This window comes from Falco cherrug, chromosome 8, assembly GCF_023634085.1.
Source record: "Falco cherrug isolate bFalChe1 chromosome 8, bFalChe1.pri, whole genome shotgun sequence".
NCBI lineage: Eukaryota > Metazoa > Chordata > Aves > Falconiformes > Falconidae > Falco > Falco cherrug.
Genome location: NC_073704.1, coordinates 27,854,496 through 27,869,600, shown reverse-complemented (window position 1 = coordinate 27,869,600; position 15,105 = coordinate 27,854,496). Strand labels below are relative to the sequence as shown.

General features: G+C 40.8%; 1 protein-coding gene across 1 annotated transcript in view; it reads left to right on the top strand.

Annotated features, from left to right (window-relative positions):
* Positions 1 to 10,371: 10,371 nt before the first annotated feature.
* GYPC (glycophorin C (Gerbich blood group)) overlaps positions 10,372 to 15,105 on the top strand; it is a 34,447-nt gene continuing 29,713 nt past the window's right edge. The window contains exon 1 of the mRNA XM_005432454.3: positions 10,372 to 10,580. Within this exon, the coding sequence (XP_005432511.1) occupies positions 10,547 to 10,580 (34 nt within the window). The 5' untranslated portion in view covers positions 10,372 to 10,546. The remainder of the gene's footprint in view (positions 10,581 to 15,105) is intronic.

Genomic DNA, 15,105 nt, shown 5'->3' with positions numbered 1-15,105 from the left:
TATATGGTAACATGAGACAAAAACAACATTATTTCATGGAAGCGTTTCTGACTTTTTTTCAGGTAAATTGCACATTTTTAATACCTTAGGAGGACAAAACATCATCATAACCACTATGAACGACAATGGCTTTATACATAGACAGTATCTGGGTACTCTATTCGGTAACATCAGATACGAGCAAGACACTACCATTCTATTTTTCATTTTATATTTTAGCTGAGAGACTCTAAGCTAGATCATTTATATGCAAATTGGGTCCAAATCCCCTAGATATATTTAAGCTCCTCTTTCTCTCCTTTATTTCTCCACCTACAAAAAGTACACAGCAATATTTGTACAGATATCAAATGTGTGATCTTACAGCCCAAAGATTAATTATTTTAGGCTATTACGTATAGCAAAATTCCAAAACTTTGAAGGTATTGCAGAAAAAAATTATTATTCCACGGTAGCTAGTGAAATTCAGTTTTCTGGGGGTTATTTCCAGTTCTAAACTTGAAAGAAGATGGTCTTAGAGCCGATATGTGATAAACAGAGGGATAAGTTAATAAGTATTTGCAATTACTTCTTTAGTAGAAGTTAACCATTTCATTTCAAAAAAATCTATTCTTATATTAGAACTGGTATATCTCCATCTCACTATCAAAAATTATATCTAACATTGTGTTCTACATTGTATTAACACAGTACTCATACAATGTTGCTGAGTAAATTTCTGCATGCATTACAGCTGAGAGGAACCATTCTCACTGAGGTGAACATTAGCAAGGACTACAGTGACTACAAACCAGTAGAGGTTTTCAGAGAAACGTCAGGATTTGAATTAATGTTAAAAAAACCCAACCCAACAGGAGTAAAAGAAATAAAGTTAGTCAAAAATTATTTGGCTGTAAGTATTGTACTTTTCAAGCAATTAAAGCTTTTATGATATTATGTATAATATGCAATAACACCACTTTATTTAAATATATTTAAACTATATTTGGTGTATTGGGTTTACATGGCAAGGTTTTGGTAGCAGGGGGGTTACAAGGGGCAACTTCTATGAGAAGTTGCCAGAAACTTCCCCCATATCCAATGGAGCCCGTGCCAGCCGGCTCCAAGATGGACCTGCTGCTGGCCAAGGCCGAGCCTGTCAACCATGGTGGTAGTGTCTCTGGGATAGCGTAGTTAAGGAAGGGGGAAAAAAAACTGTGACACAATCTGCAGTTGGAGAGAGAAGTGAGAATTTGTGAAGGAAACCATTCTGCAAACACCAAGGTTGGTGGAGAAGGAGAGAAAGAAGGTGCTTCAGGCACCTGAGGAGAGATTCCCCGGCAGCCCGCAGTGAAGTGTGAAGCGAAGCCCCCGGCGAGGCGGGCTGTCCCCTCAGCCCATGGAGGGCACCGGGGGAGCAGATCCCCCCCCCCCGGCAGCCCAGGAAGAAGGGAGAGGTGGGGGAAGGTGATTTTAAGATTTGGTTTTATTTATTATCCTCCACTGATCTGACTGGTAGTAAGTTAAGCTAGTTTCCCCAAGCCGAGCCTGCTTTGCCCGTGACGGTCACTGGTGAGCGACCCCCTGCCCTAATCCCGGCCCAGGAACCTTTCGCTGCATTTTCCCTCCCCGGCCCAGCTGAGGGGACAGGCAGAGCGGCTGCGGTGGCACCCGGCACCCAACCAGGGTCAACGCAGCACAGCTGGACATTTCAGAGAAAATTTGACATTTATTGTTTTAAGTTAAAAAAAAAAAAGAAAAAACCCAGATTATGATGGCAGGTGAAATTTCAAATGATGGAATATTGATACAGTGTTAATTAACACAGAGTGTTTATTCATGCTACATGATGCATATAATCAGTTACACTTACTAAATGACGATTTGATTGCCCACTATTCCAAAGCATACCAGCACTTTTATATGCTAAAGGCAGGGACTCTGACCATTTGTATTTGCTAAGTACAAGAGGGACAGCCTCTGTGAGGATCATGAAAGGTAGCAGGGTAGAAATAGCAAATTTAAATATTCCTAAACATACTGTATCATCCTTTATTTCTGGATTTTAGCAAAGAAGGGTGTTGTTTTGGTTGCTTTTTTTTCTTTAGGGGGGAGACAAAAGTATTGGATGTGATGTATTTCATCTCACTAATTTTAGCCACAGAATAAATCACCTTCTGGAAACCTCTATCTCCTCCTTTGATTCAGGAGGAAATGCAGAAGACTAGAAAAGCTTATGTGACTAATACCTCAATCACTGAAATTACATAAAATGACACTAACCCTTTACCTTTAAAAAGTTTCTTCAACAGACTGCCTCATCTTAGAATCTAATTAGGAAATTTGATTTGGGTGATGTGGTAGAGAAAGTGTCCATATATGAATATTTATAGGAAGCTTGCAGTAATGAGGAAGATCTTCAAGCATGCTTTCTACTCAGAAATAGACCTAAGCATGCACTTAATTTTAAGAGCATTCTTTGTGTTTTCTTAAATCAAGGTAGCCATACGGGCATTCTTCAGTGCTTTCCTAATACAGATTTGAGCTTCTAGAGACAAATCAGTAGTATAGTGCTGGTGCTACACAGAATTGCTCCAGCTCTTTTTTCAGTATTTAAAACACTATCAAGATCCAGTGATCCTAGAGATTTCTGAACTAGGATCTTTCCCAAAACTTCCTGATCTAAACCAATTCCATTCCTGAACTCTTCCTGTCAGATCCTTTGAGCCTGACTTCACAAGCCAAAATTCATATTAAGCTACCTGATAGAGAAAAGATATGTTTATATTGTTCAGATGTTTTTCTTGTAGTTATGTTTATTGTCCTGACTTATAACTTCCCAGGCAGCTCTTTGATTTAATAAGGAAGAAAACTATTTCCAAATAACATATTGTAGGTTTCATAGTGAAGTATATGTATGTCAGTAGAGTTTGCATGCAGCTCGCTACAAGAAAGGAGTAATATCTACGTATTACGTTTCGCCATCTTGCCTTTTCCTTTCAGTTTGATGCCTACCATATTCAACAGGAACACAGGGATGATAAAAAGTAGATCTGTGGGAACGCTGCAGAATCAACAGCTGAACAACATGGTCATACATGTCATTCAAATAGGTTTCAAGGAAGTCAGTGACATTGTGCTCAGCATGAAACATTTGGACTCTGCATTAAAACAGAACAAAACTCATTGTATAATTTAGTCAGCAAAAGCATTCATTGTGTGCCCCAGTGCCTGATTAGTTGTGAGTGGGTCTGGCTAGCTGTTGCAGTTGGGCTTATTGCCATTCCAGCATGTGCAGTTTGAGGGTTTTTTGCTTTGTTTTGGTTCTTGCAGCTGTATATTCTCCTGCTGAATGTAAAAAATCTTGAAGTAGTGCCAATCAGATACAGCTGAATTGCCTTTGCTGCAGTAAAAAAAAATGATCAGCATGCAATTTATTATTAGAATAGACCATTTAAAATTTTTACTCCCATCACAGCAGACAGCTATATCCATTTTTGTATAAAAACTTACTTAGCACAAATAAAAGGAACAGCAGATCAGCCATTCTGAAGACAGTATTCTATTTTAGCTGGACTCCCTGGGGAGCGGACCTCAAGGGTAGCCACATCCAGTGCATTTAGTTGCATTTGGGGAACTCTTTCTCTCCCACTCCCTGTACAACTCTTGTAAAACAAATTTATTATCAGTGGCTTAGGAACCTCGCTACTGTGAGATAAATATTTTACTATTTGAGAGAACGACCAACTACTCATTAAACAGGGGTGGGTGAAATTCTTTTAAAATTAAAAGGAAAAACAAGGCACCCACTCGTGTCTCACTAAAAGACAGTGGGAAATCACATGTCTAATACTTGATTTTGGCTTTGAGAGTCCTCCCTGGAGCTCTGGTTTTACAGTCTTTTTCTCATCTGCTTAATTCCAGTGCATAGTCTTTTGAAAGCAATGGGAGGAACTGTCTGCAGGATATTAGTAAACCCAGTCACACTACTGCACTTGGAAGACACATGTGTTCATATGGCAGGAGTAAAAAAACATGGTTTTTTTCCTTACAGTACACCAGTGAGCAGATAAGGAAAAATATTTCTACTGTAAATTTACACCAGGATATTAGCCAGGGGTCCCCAGATCCTATGCTTATTGATTTAGAAATTGTTTAGAGTAAGGTTTAATACAAAACAAAAAGAAAAAAAAATCACTAACCAAAACAAAAACAAAAAAAACCCCAAAACAACAACAAACTAAACCCAACACTACCAGCATAAAAGTATTCATTGCTTTGGGAGCTCCCAAATGTCAACTTCATGGTCCTAAGCGCTGCCCTGCATGCAGTATATGGTAACCACTTGCCGCCTTGGGAATGGTCTCCAAAAGCCTAAGGATTTGCAAACACTACCACCAGGGATCAGAGAACACACCCAGAGGGAGTTTAGGAGGACCCAGATCTGTCCTAACTGCTTGTAAACCCTTTCTTCCAGGTGCAGTGCTGAGTTATTCCTGCAATTCTAATGAACTCCATTAGGATTGCTAAGTCTTCCAGTTATTTAATTAATCACTTAAGAAAGGAAGCAACTTGACCAAGTCAGTAAACACAAACATCTTCATGATTGCTTAGACAAGTTGCAAAATTAAAGAAGGAACAATGCCAGTTTAAGGTTCTTGTAAGATACAAAAAACTAAAATCACATGACCCATGAGAAAAATGAAGTTCAAACCTCCCTTGGGTTAGGAATTTTGTGGAGTTATTTTTAAAGCAGTGACAAGAGCAGAGCTAAGCAACAGGATCTCAGGGTCATCACACATGTCCTCATGGTGTCCTGGTTTCATTCAATGTAACTACTATGCCTTTATCATGTGCCAGCTTTGTGCTCAGATTGTGGGTTGAAACACTAAACTGCACTGAAATATCTCTGAATTTATAATTGATTCAAGGCTATGAAAAGCAGTCTAATAATCAAAGTGAAGGCTGTTGCTACATCAATATGATAAGGAAGATATCTAGCACAGTTATTCTAGAAGTGTACTTGTAAAAATTAACAGGACAGCATTAATGTGGTAGGATAAGTACCTTTGAGTAAATTTAGCTTGTAATTCTGCCAGTTGTGCATTGACCAGAGGTACAGAAGAGAAGCAAGAGCTCTTTGCTCTTGCACTTATAGAAGAAAACAGTCTTAATCTGATGCCTTTTTCTCCAGAGAGGATAGTACATGCAAGCTAAAAATGAGAGCAAGTAGGTCTGTTACTGTTCAGGTAAGCATCTACCAATCTGACTGTGTCTGTTTGGCTCCACGCTGCTCAAACATGGGGAGCAGACTCAGGAATGGATTTAAAATGCACACACTTACCTAACACCTTTGTTGGACATGCCACAACTATTGTTTTGGTCAAAGCTTTCACACTATGAATTAGAAGGATCTCAACTCTTGATGTGTCCCACCCATGCCTGATCCATTCAGATTAGAAAGGGTAGAAAAGATGCTGTAGTCTTTACTAAAGTAAAAGAGCGCTTAGGATCCAACCTTTCAGAGAGCTTAGGTGGAGACAAGCCCATAGTTGATGTTACACAAGGACAGTCCAAGTGATGGGTAGGCAATCTTTGAGAGCATTTTGAGATGCACTTAACTAGCAGTGAAAACGTAATTTAACACTGGGGTGACAAAGCATGCAAGGCTGAAAAGGCACCAGGACTCTTACCTTTCAATTTCCTGGCCATCTTGGAGTTATGCAGGGACAAAAAAACCCACAAGTTACTGAAATTATGCTACAGATAATACGGTTCCAACTATGTAAACAAGAATGATGGTTTTAAGTCAAACTGAAGGTTTAACTATACCAGATCTCCTAGGAAAGATGACTTCCAGTGTTTAATTCTGTTTTCTGTGAGCAAGTCTTCCGTTTTGTTTTAAAGTTCACTATGCTTAACTTTTTTTATTTATCTTTTTGTTCCTTTGTTATGAGAAATCCATGCACCAAAGCCTGCTCTCAGATTTCTTGAACTCAGCAAGCCAATAGTATGATTCACTCCCTCTACATCTACCCAGTCTGTTACCACTGTCCCAAACATGCAGCATCAAACAGCATGTCAACATCCTGTTGACTGGTCTAGAGTACAAGCAGATAATGTGCTTTTCAGCGGTGCTGGGTATTAGACTGGAGAGGAGGAAAGAATCAGTGGGTCTAAGGCATTCTGTTTGATCTTTGGACATGAAAACATTATAGACAGTCACAAAGAATCTGCAACACTCTGTCCACTGAGCTCTTGACCTTACCCATTTTCCCCCCATGGTGTCATTAAACAAACTACAGCTCATGGAAAACCAAGCACAGGGCTGTAAAGAAGATGTAGAGTCTCCTTATGTTTCCGTTTCACAGAGTAATAGCATGTTTTGAGAAGTATTTTCATTCTAGTGACACTGGAGGTTTCCCTGAGAACACAGATACTTTACAAACACAAATGGAAAAGAACATGCCCCAAATAAACTAACAATCTAAGTGGGGACACCGTAAACACAAACAGGCACACTACATCCTTTAACTGCAAATAGTTGTGAGATAAGCTGGGGGCACACTGTGTTCCAAGGATATGAATATATCCCAAAGATTCAAGCAGAAGTCAGAGGCGTGGTAAAAATAAAGACATACGTTTGAGATACAAAGTAGGAAGGAGAGCTGATCTCTTATCTTCAGAGTAAATCCTTCTCTTTTGGTCTTGTATGAGGGTTGAAGAACTTGTTCAGTAACAATTACTGTTATGATTGCAGACAGAAAATTCTTACTCTGTGCCCCAAGGATTTCACAAGCTAGTTGTGCTTACAGTCCCTGGCAGCATAGGCATCATAAAAATGTGAGTTATACTAGCTTCATATTCCAACCTGGGTAGTAAGTCTACTTTGATCCCTTTTGCATGGTCACAAAGGTTTCATCCTCCATGACATTACACTAGACCTGCTTTCACCCACACAAGGGATGGGTAGTCTATGGCCAGTAATCCCCACCCTCTTAGCACAGAAATAAATGGGGAACAGGAGGACTGAAGTCAGGGTGGAGACCCTACTGTACATGGTAACAAATAAACAGACTATTACTCCTTCCAGAGATAAAGGTAATCAGTAGAAAATCATATTTCACAGGGAGTCCAGAATCAAACGTTTTTCTTGAGCATCTTTCGTATGAAGTATCCCTCGTTCAGGATTCAGCCTAGCTTCTGCTGCTGTTACATCCCCTCCTCAAAAGTCCAGATGGTGGATCCAAACACTCTCTCTGATGCTGGGGGGCTGCACAGGGTGGACAAAGAGGGATATTACTAAAGAGTTTTCCACTCAGCCTCTTTCAATCTTGCTACAGTTTTTACAGGCCGAGATTAAAGATTTTGCATTATGTTTTGTCATGAAGATCTAGTTTCTAGTCTGATGACCTACTGTTGTCAAGCATAACTTCCTGAAGAGAGACTTTTTCCTTTGGTTTATTTATTTATTTTCCTTCAAGAGCAGCCTAAACCCTCCCTTCCTGTTGAGAAAAACAGCTGCAGCACATGGCATCAGTGTGCCGAGCCTGAGTGACTATGAAATATCATTTATCTTGAAGCGAGATAGTATCAAAGAGAACAACTGTGTGGGCCTGACTATGAATCCATTACCGAGTTGTGTTCAGGAGGAGTAGGATAAGTTGCGGTATCAGAGGCAAAAGAGGTCTCACTTCTGAGCTAACACTCTTGAACCTGAAAGAACTGCCACATCTGAAAGCACTACTGAGACAACAAGGGAATTTTGGTTTCCTTCCTCAGAAAAACACTCTGAGGTTTCAAAGGTTGGAGATACAAAAGTGTTCACGAGGGCAAAAACCCTATACTTCTACTGCGCATTAATGGGAACATGGTGGCCCCAGAAGATCAAGTAATTGGCCGATGAAAGCCATACGGCTGACACACACACTTCCCAGTGTACCTGTGTTATCCCACAGATCAGGTGTATCCTGTATGAACGCCACAGCCCTTAGATATAAAATGCTTTCAGCCACCCTTTCACTTTTTTTTTGTTTTGCGGGGGGGGGGGGGGGGGGGGGGGCGGGGGGTGTGTTGCCAGAAGCAACCACTATATTTGAAGTTTAGGAAAGAGTTCAGACAAGCTGGAAATCAACAATTAACCACATATTTCCCCCACCATGACTCCACTCCCCTCTTTTGCTCTGGGTTCCCTTGGTGCCTCCTGGCCCTCAGGGGTAGTCGGCTGAGGGTCAGAGCAGGCAGAGAGCACTGGGCTGCTCTTTGTTTCACAACCCGGTCTCAGGCTCCTCCAGGAGCATGCTGGGCTGTGTAGAGCTGGTTGTGCTCATTTCTCTTTTCAACCTCACATATTTCCCATTAATGGTGAGTGGGAAAGGTCAGGGAGTATGTCCTTGAGGGCCTGCTTGAAGGCACGCAACAGCCTTGGGAAATGGCTTTCTGATTTCCTGGAAATCCCAGCCTATTCAATAAGCAAAGAAAGAAGTCCTAAGAAGAGTGAAAATATCAAGGTGCCAAAGGGAACTTTCCTATGTGGGCTTGATTCTGCCAGAATCCTTCTATGTAAACTTGGGTATAACTCCCCCGGTGTTTTTGGTGGTAGGAGGGTAGCCTTAATAAGAACAAAGAAAAGAGATGCAGGAAGTGTTGCACAGATGCAAAAGGGCTATGCACTAGGAGCTACCTGGGTAGAGTTTAGGCAGCCCACTTGAGTGTGTGTATGCCATCTTGAGTAGCCTGCCACAAGACTCCTGGGAAAGGTCCAAGCCACTGGCACTAGCATAATGAAGGCATCAATACTTCAGTTCAGCTGCAGTGGCTGAGAAGTCCTTTCTCAACAGCAGTTGTGAAATTTCTCAGGGATCAGGATGATGAAAGATTTAAATGTAATAACTTTGCATGACAACAATTCTCATGCCTTAGGACAGAAAGTTCCAATTTTACCTGTGCACATTGTGCTTCAAATATAGAAAAAGAGGTAATAAATAACATGCCCATCAGTATTTTCATAGAGGATCTATCTGGTGTAAATCAATGCTGTGTTACAGAGTTGAAGGCAGTGGAGCAACGTCAGTTTTTTCTATTATTTTTCTCTCTGTATTTTGTGCCTTGCTTTGTATATCATTAAATGTTCCAGGGCTTTCTACTGTGAGCCCAGAGTGTGGAAAATGCTGAGTAAAGTCATTTACTGTATCCATGCTCACAAACAAGCTGTTATTTGTTGTTGGCATGTAAATAAGTCACTGTTCTTTCGATTTTATAGCTGTTTAATAAATACTGTGAACCAAGTTTGCAGCATTGATTTTTTGTAGGAGGTCACTGAGATGATTTCACAGAAATACCCTGCAACACTTTTGCAAAACAGGATGAGTCTCAGCCTGAATTTCATGACTCTGTTTTTTTCCACTTCCATTCCGATGGTTACTGTGTTTTTGCTGTCACAGGCAGGCGGTTAATTCACCCTGACTCACAGAGACGAGGAAAATGGAAACTTTGTCCACTCTTCTGAGTGTCTAAGACATATGCATTATAAATTAGTTGTATTTTGGTATGACCTAGAAGTCCTAGCCCACGTCAACTGCAGACAGGCTGTGTTTGCACACCTAAAACAACTACATACAGCTGATTGCAGTATAGCATGTGGATAGCCAAATATTTTTAAATGTCAAAAATATAAATGAGGGAGCTGGTAGTCTAGTCCAGGATGAAAAATTTGCTGTGGAGTATAAGTAAACTAACCCATGCCCACCAATAAAGATATCCTATTTATAAACAATGCCTACCTGGAGATTAAAATAAAAATTCTAAGACTGGGGGGACATCTCTTGTATCATCTTCATTCTACAGACGGCAAACTGAGGCAGAGATTAAATGCTTTGCTGAAGGTGCCATAAGAAGCCTGTGTCAGTGCCAGGACTAGAGTTACCTGTGCCTCAGCCTGTGCCTCAGCCACAGGTTCCTCCTTGTTTTGAGCACAGGGTAGATCTGTGCTATATACTGACACAACTACTCCGACCTAGTAAATGTCATTCTCAATTTTCACTCATTAAAAGGACAGAATCGGTTAGACTGAGTGTTAAGGATGCTGCTGGGCAATGAAAATTGAAAGCCCTACTTTCAGTCTCACCCACTGGTGATAGGGAAGGTAGCCAGCTCAAGTTTTGCACTTGAAATAATATCAACAGTGGTCAGTAGGGTTTTGGGAAGCAAATCTAATAGGTGCATCTAGATTTGGCGAAGAATGAAAAGAGCATTTTCTTTCCACTGGTTGCTGGCTAGTAAAAGCAAAGGGGTGGAACACATCCAAGTTGCAAAACTTGAATACAGTTACTGCTATCTGCAAATGGGTGCCCCTCCCCGCTCATGTGAGCTACACAGGCAAAAGAGAATGACACATGTGCTGTTTCCTTTTCCAGTTGTAAAGGGGTCAGGAGCCAGGCAAGGAGAGCCCGAACAAGAGGAGCATTTTCCTGGGCTCTTCCAGCTGTTCTGTTCAATCCTGCCGTCGGTTCTGAGCAGGGAAGAGAGACTGTCAAGACAAATAAGGCATTTTTCAAAGGCGTAAATTATGAGTTACCAAAACAATACAACATCTCAACCACGTGAGTACTCTTATTCCCCCCACCCCACCCCCCCTTACAATAAGAGTGGTTTTTTTCAGTCTGCTGCTTAAAGAAAAGATTGTCTAATGTGTTTCATATGTAAAAAGGAAAAAAAAAAAAAGAGAGAGAGAAAAAAAAAAGAAAGAAAAAAGAACGCCTGAAACTAATCCTGAAGAGAAAAAGTTGTGATGAAACTGTTTTCCTTTTTTATTCTTTGTGTTTGTGCACGCGCGGGTGTGTGAAGAACTGAAAGAGGCTCTGCAAACTTTGGCTTCTGAATAGGAACAAGCAAAGTTAGTAACGTTTCTGCCTAAACCCTGGCTTAGAAAAGTTTCATTTGAATGCTTTTCCCTCCCCCCACCTTCAGGAATGAAAATATAGAGCATTTCAAAAGCATACTGACGCTTTTCTGAGATATTAATGGTGCTGCCCAACTTGTCTTCAGAGTTTCAAGCTGTCTGTGTGTAATATGAGACACAAGCCACAAACTGGCAGTCTATATTTAAAGCCACAATGCATTTCTGCTCCTGGAAATTTAGAAACGTGGGATTAAGGACAAGGAAATTAGTTTCTCAGCAAGAAAGGGTACAGGAGGGCAAGTCCTCTGCTGGCGTAACTCTGCATATTTCAGTAAATTTTAAAAGAGAGTTTGGCCTGAACAGTCAAGTGAGCACGGAGGCTCAGCTGCAGCGTGGTAGCGTTCATTTTGGGACAGTATTAAAAAGAAAGCAGAGGGAAAGAGGGAGGATTCTGTTTTCATAAGCTGAGAAAATCAATGGGAAAATTCTGAATATTCAGTGTTGCAATAGCTCCATATCTCTTTTATGGCTTTAGTATAATCTTTGCTGTTTTAATTCAAGACAGTAGCTTTGTATTATTCTTAATAAATATTCTTTTATATAAAATTATAAAATAATAAAAAATATCTGCCAATAGCAGAATTGTTTAGCATACCATGGTACCAGTAATGAAGGCAAAAAGTACAGACGACACTGCTGTGATGTGCCTGTGGTTCAGGATTTGATCCAGAGACTGCTGTAAGAATATTTTTTCTGCGTGGATGTTGACACTGATGATGTTTCCCAAGCTCTGAATGAGGCAGGCTGATCCAGCAGAAATGACACAGTGAGCAGCACCTCTGCAATCCTGACCAGTAATTTCTATTTACCCTTCAGTCCTTTTTGCAAGTTCTAACCAACAAGAAAGATTAGATACTAACTTTATATTATTTTTTGATCCTTTTTATTCAGCAGTTTAGAATATTATAGCTTGTTTTGTATTGTTTCTATTATGGCTTGGTTTCTATTATTGATAGGAAAGAAACATTCAGGGTTCTGAGAGCTTGGGTTTGGAAAACCTTGAGTAATTTTCTGCCATTGGTGCTCTCCAAGCTTGTGCAGGTGGGTGGTTGTGACTCACTGAGATGCATTTTGTTCATTGTGCAATATCAGCAAGGGTCCAGACCCAATCTTGTATCTTTAGTGATGGGCTTGGCCAGGTGACAAGTCCAGGACCAGTTCTAAAGTCCTGAATACATTACAAATTACTTCTCTGACAGACCCAGATTGTTCGAGGACTCCACAGAAGGCCCTAGGGTGAATCTGGATGAGGAGTTAGTACCCCAGGGGGCCTTTTGTCTGTTCATAATGAAAAAAGGCTGATTCATCAGGTTCTCTTGTTTTTTCCAAAATCTAGGCAGGAATTCTCAGCTTGAACCATTTTAAGATCATATGATTGCCAGTGAAAATGAATGGCCTCCAATCTAGCTAGAAGAAGTATTCTGACTGAAAAATATTTACTACCTATTCTTTATTTGACCTCAGAATTTCCCTTACTGATTCAGACAGGATGTTCCTTTATTTAGTTTCAGTCTCTCTTTGTTTGATTTTTTTTTTTTAAATTACATGTATCAGATTTATGGATTAAAACCAAAATTAAATTAGAGGGAAGTCTGATAGTATTCTATTCCTGTATAATGCAAGTTTGGTGCATTGTTTTTATAAAGGTAGAGGTTTTGGGGGTAGGTCTTGTGGAAAAGGGTCCTATTTCTCAGTAAAATTCCTGCAATTTTTGCAAGAAACAAGATATTGAAAGATCAGTGTACTGACAGGCACTGCACAGCATGGACAGCAGATGTTTGCCAGAGAGGCAGAGTAATTGGGAAGACAAATTTGCTTCATAACCATAGTGAAAATCTTTGAAATGGGTGTGAAAATGCATAAAGAATCAGTAAAAACCTTTGACTATACTGAACATATTAATTCTTTGCTGAATACCTGCAGGTGAGACCACAGAGCACCTGCCTACTGATGTAAACTGAACACTGTTAAGTTACCTAATTGCTCGTGTTCTTTGCTTATCTCCTTGTGTTCACTCAAGGCTGATAAGGAATTTGTATTCATTCTATAAATACAGTATGATCCTGGCAATTCAGGTGGGAGCAGACTACTGTTTCAGATTTAAAATATTCAACTCTGTGAAACTTGCAAATGTATTCCGCATCGATATGGGGATGCTACACCATCTAACCTTGGGCACTTCCCATGCCCAGCTCAGATATCCCACTGCTTTGAGTGGACTCTCTGTATTACTCAACAGAGAGGCAAGGGAGCCAGTAATTCTACCTGCTGATGTTAGGCAGTGTGTGTATATTTACTACGTCATTAATTGTTAATGGACATTTGTGTGTGGCTGGAGTAAAATGGAATGCCTAAGTAAAGCAGTCTGTTACCAAAGCCAAAAATGGAGTTCGGTTTGGATTTCATTGACTTGGATTGAATACAATACTGTGCTGTGGATATGTATCCAGTTTGGGGTTTTTTTTTTTAGTTCTTCTGATATAAAGGGGACCTAGCCTGACTGCACGAATCTCTGCTCAGATGTACAGGCAGTAGATGTCTGATTTATTATAAAATCTGAGGAAATCCATAGGTTTGTCAATCTCTGTTGAGACTGCAGCTTTTGTGCTCTTCCTTTTAGACTGCACTGACCCAGTTTGGAGGCAATGGGACAGCTCAAATGAGGTGAAGGACTCACGCAAATAAATGTCACCTGGTCAAAGTTTGGTCTGGGAGGCAGTGATCTATGCAAAACCATCTTCAGGGGTCAAACGTTTTCATCCCTTTGGAGAAGGTGCTCTGCACCTTACAGGACTTAATCCGTACTCAGCATGCTGGGACTGTTTTATTTGGAACCTTGTATACTCCAAATGCCAGCCGTCAAAGGCATTAGTGGTTAAGGAAAGCAGTTTGTGGAGGCTTCTCTTCCTCACCACCTACCAGCAGAAAAGGTTTTTCTTCTGGGCAGGTAGCGAAGCAGTCCAGTCTGTGCTTTGCAGAAGAATTGGCCCAAAGGGAAACCAGGAGTCAAGACTGGACCTCAGGCCATGCCACAGCTGCAGAAAAAGGAAGAGGGTCAGGAACAGGGTGAAGCAAAGCATGCCTTGTGAACTGCACGTTTTCCATCTGCATTGCCAGCTGTAGTTCAGCAGTAGCCCAGCAGTGCAAGCCTGCTCTGGGGGGAGCAGACCCTGCTGCTGCCTCTGTCCCACGAGCTGGAGGTCTCAGCTCCATCATGCCCATCTTCTCCACCTGCCACAATGACAGCTAGGGTTTCTGGCAAAAAGAGTCAAGTATGTGTGGGATGTCCCCTCCAGAGAGGTTGAGAGCTTGCCAAAGGTGCCCCCCCCCCCCCCAATAAAGGCAAAGTGAATGGTGAATCTGGTTATGACAGCAGCCTTGCCCTATCTTTAACTCATTTTGAGATATATTTTGGGGCTGCAGACTGATCCTTTAAATGTTCATGGAGCAGTACCACTTGGGTTTCACACAGGGCCTGTGAGAAGCCACAGATGATCCCTGTAGGCTTTTAATCACGTTATTCACTGTCTTGGCAATAGATTTGATTTCATTGCCCTTAATCAACAGAAGCACTTGTCTGTGACAATAACTAATAAACAAAAATGGAGGCTATTGATTATGAAAATTTTGGTCATCACTGGTAAACTTGTGAGCATTTATAAGCAAGGAAACCTATAGATTATAACAACCTCTCATTTTTAGCACAGAAGTCTCAAAACAGGTCCCACAAGCATTTATGTAAATTGACTGCCTCTGCTTCTATATTTGTCTCTCACCACTGTGCATATGAATTGGAAAATTTGGCTTTATACCCCAGGGCTTTCCCTGACACCCCAATTGCCTGAGATGTTGATGTGAAAGTCTGTGAATTGAAAGACCCAGAATGCACCTGAAATTTCAGTAATTAACAGCAGAAATGTTGGTAAACCTCTAAGCTGGAGGGAATGGGCGGGATGTCCACCCAGATAGGAGTCTGCTTTTTTTAAATACACAGCTCTCAGCATTTCTGGACACTGCTTTTCACACATACACACACACACACACAAATAGGGGGATGGAGAAAAAGAAAAGAGAAGCCAATTATTTACACAATAGATGTTAAAGATTCAGGTTATGGCTGGTTATGTGCTTAAGCCTATTAGTATTACAGAATCATGCAGTGTCTG